Below are 2,028 nucleotides of genomic sequence, written 5' to 3'. Positions count from 1 at the left end.
AGACAAGCTGGTTACCGTGCACCAGAAGTAACCGACACAAGAAAGTCTTCTCAGTTGTCAGATGTCTACAGCTTCGGCGTCGTGCTGCTGGAACTACTCACCGGAAAATCGCCCATTCACACAACCGCAGGTATAAAGTTATATAACCCGAGGAGACTGGACCATGTTTTAACGGTTACAATATGTATTCAGTTCTAATCATTTTTGGGAAATGGAAACTGTAGGGGACGAGATTATCCACTTGGTTCGATGGGTACATTCGGTAGTGAGAGAGGAATGGACGGCAGAAGTATTCGACATCGAGCTTCTGAGGTATGCAAACATAGAAGAAGAGATGGTTGAGATGTTGCAGATTGCAATGTCTTGTGTTGTGAAAGCAGCAGACCAGAGGCCGAAGATGTCTGATTTGGTTAGGCTCATCGAGAACGTTGGGAACCGACGAACCAGCATTGAACCTGAATCCAAACCCAAATCAGAAAATGAAGCCTCAGAAGGTTCCACGCCAAGTGAAATTTGAACCTATCAAATTCAAAACTGTTGATTCATCAAATCATATTTATCATGTGAAGTTGTATACTCCTCTGTTTATTTCTTCTCTCTTCGGTTTAGAACCGGTTCATCAAAACATATTTTCTGTTTAGAGATTCTTGGTTTTCAAAACTCAGTATGAAATAGATTCAAATTTCCAATTCATAAGTTGTATTGCGTAAGGAAAAAGAAAGAATTCGAATTCGAATACGTTCAGAAACGCAACACGAGATCGATTAAACGGGGCTAAGGATCAGAACAAGATTTGGTTAAGCCTCTAAACTAAGGAAGCCGAATGGTGGAAATTGGAGGTCATGATAGGTGCTGCGTAAACAATACACACAAAGATAAGGAGTAAGCAAGCATCGTTCATATACATAGTTTGTGAATTTAGGGTTACAACCAGAGAGCTATCAATTTTGTCGCAAGTTTTTTGGGCGGTTGTATTTTCGGCTCAATGGTCTTTAACCAAACTGACCCATTATAATTTTTTTTTATCATTCTATAACGGTTTATAACCACTAATGGGTTTTCTGAATTTTTCCTGGTTTGGTAAACCAGAACAAATTAATGAAGCTATTCAGAAAGTGTTGGTATGGTTTTCTTTAGCTGCGGTTTAGAAGCATGCTTATCATTTGTTACTCCTGTTTGATGTTGATTTTTTCCTTCTTGTGGTAGCATAATAGTACTTTCTGCTTATGTGGTAGCATAACTGAACTTGGTTCAAGTGAATATCATCCCTACTTCATCAAGCGGCATGTCTCGGTCTCTATGGACAGGCATGACAAAGAGAAGGAAATGGCCTCCATGACAAAAGTTCTCACTTGTTATAATTACATAGCACAAAATTAAGCCCATTGGGCCTAAACTATTATAAACTACGAGTTAAAAAAGATCATCGGTGTTCATTTTTTACTCGCAGATCCCGGCATGTGATCTGAACTCCGACAAAACTGGAACTAGTGGTCTCAACAAATGCAACGTTTTGAGGGTTCTATCTTGTAAAAAAGCACCACTAGCCTTAATAACCCCACATCATGGTTATCTCAGGATGATATTTGAATGGAGTTTGCGACTGATAATATATGTTTTTTCATTAAAACTATAAATCTTTTACTGAAATAACATATTTTCTTGAGTCAAAAGAAAAAGGTTCATGATAACAGTACATAGTTTTGTCGTGATTGTGTTTTAGAGGAGGAACAGGTAGGTGGCAGAGATTACAATAGGAAGGAGACAAATAAGGCAAGTTACAACGTGAACTTGATTTGTCTAATTCCAGAAAATGACGTGTCCTCCTGCTCGTATACTGCAATAAGGCTTTCTCTTCTTCTTTCCAAGTTGCGAAATTAGAAACCCACACACATATACATATTGAATCTCAATGTTATATAAATATGTCAATTTTTATGTAAATCCTCATGTCCCCACGAAATCAGTGGATCAACATGTTTTTTGTTTTACTTCTCCGCTGTTAAAACGACGGCTTATTAGGAAATT

General features: G+C 38.1%; 1 protein-coding gene across 6 annotated transcripts in view; it reads left to right on the top strand.

The window, feature by feature from the left end:
• Positions 1-693, top strand: part of LOC104727792 (probable inactive receptor kinase At4g23740) — a 3,678-nt gene extending 2,985 nt beyond the window's left edge. For 5 of the 6 annotated variants that reach the window (XM_019233136.1, XM_019233135.1, XM_019233132.1 and 2 more), the window contains one exon: positions 391-693. In XM_019233136.1, the coding sequence (XP_019088681.1) occupies positions 391-517 (127 nt within the window). In that variant the 3' untranslated portion in view covers positions 518-693. Of the gene's footprint in view, positions 1-10; positions 131-224 lie in introns of all 6 variants that reach the window. The other variant, XM_019233133.1, reaches the window with a different exon arrangement.

Source organism: Camelina sativa, chromosome 11 (genome assembly GCF_000633955.1).
Source record: "Camelina sativa cultivar DH55 chromosome 11, Cs, whole genome shotgun sequence".
Classification (NCBI taxonomy): domain Eukaryota; kingdom Viridiplantae; phylum Streptophyta; class Magnoliopsida; order Brassicales; family Brassicaceae; genus Camelina; species Camelina sativa.
This window is presented reverse-complemented; position numbering and strand designations above follow the sequence as displayed.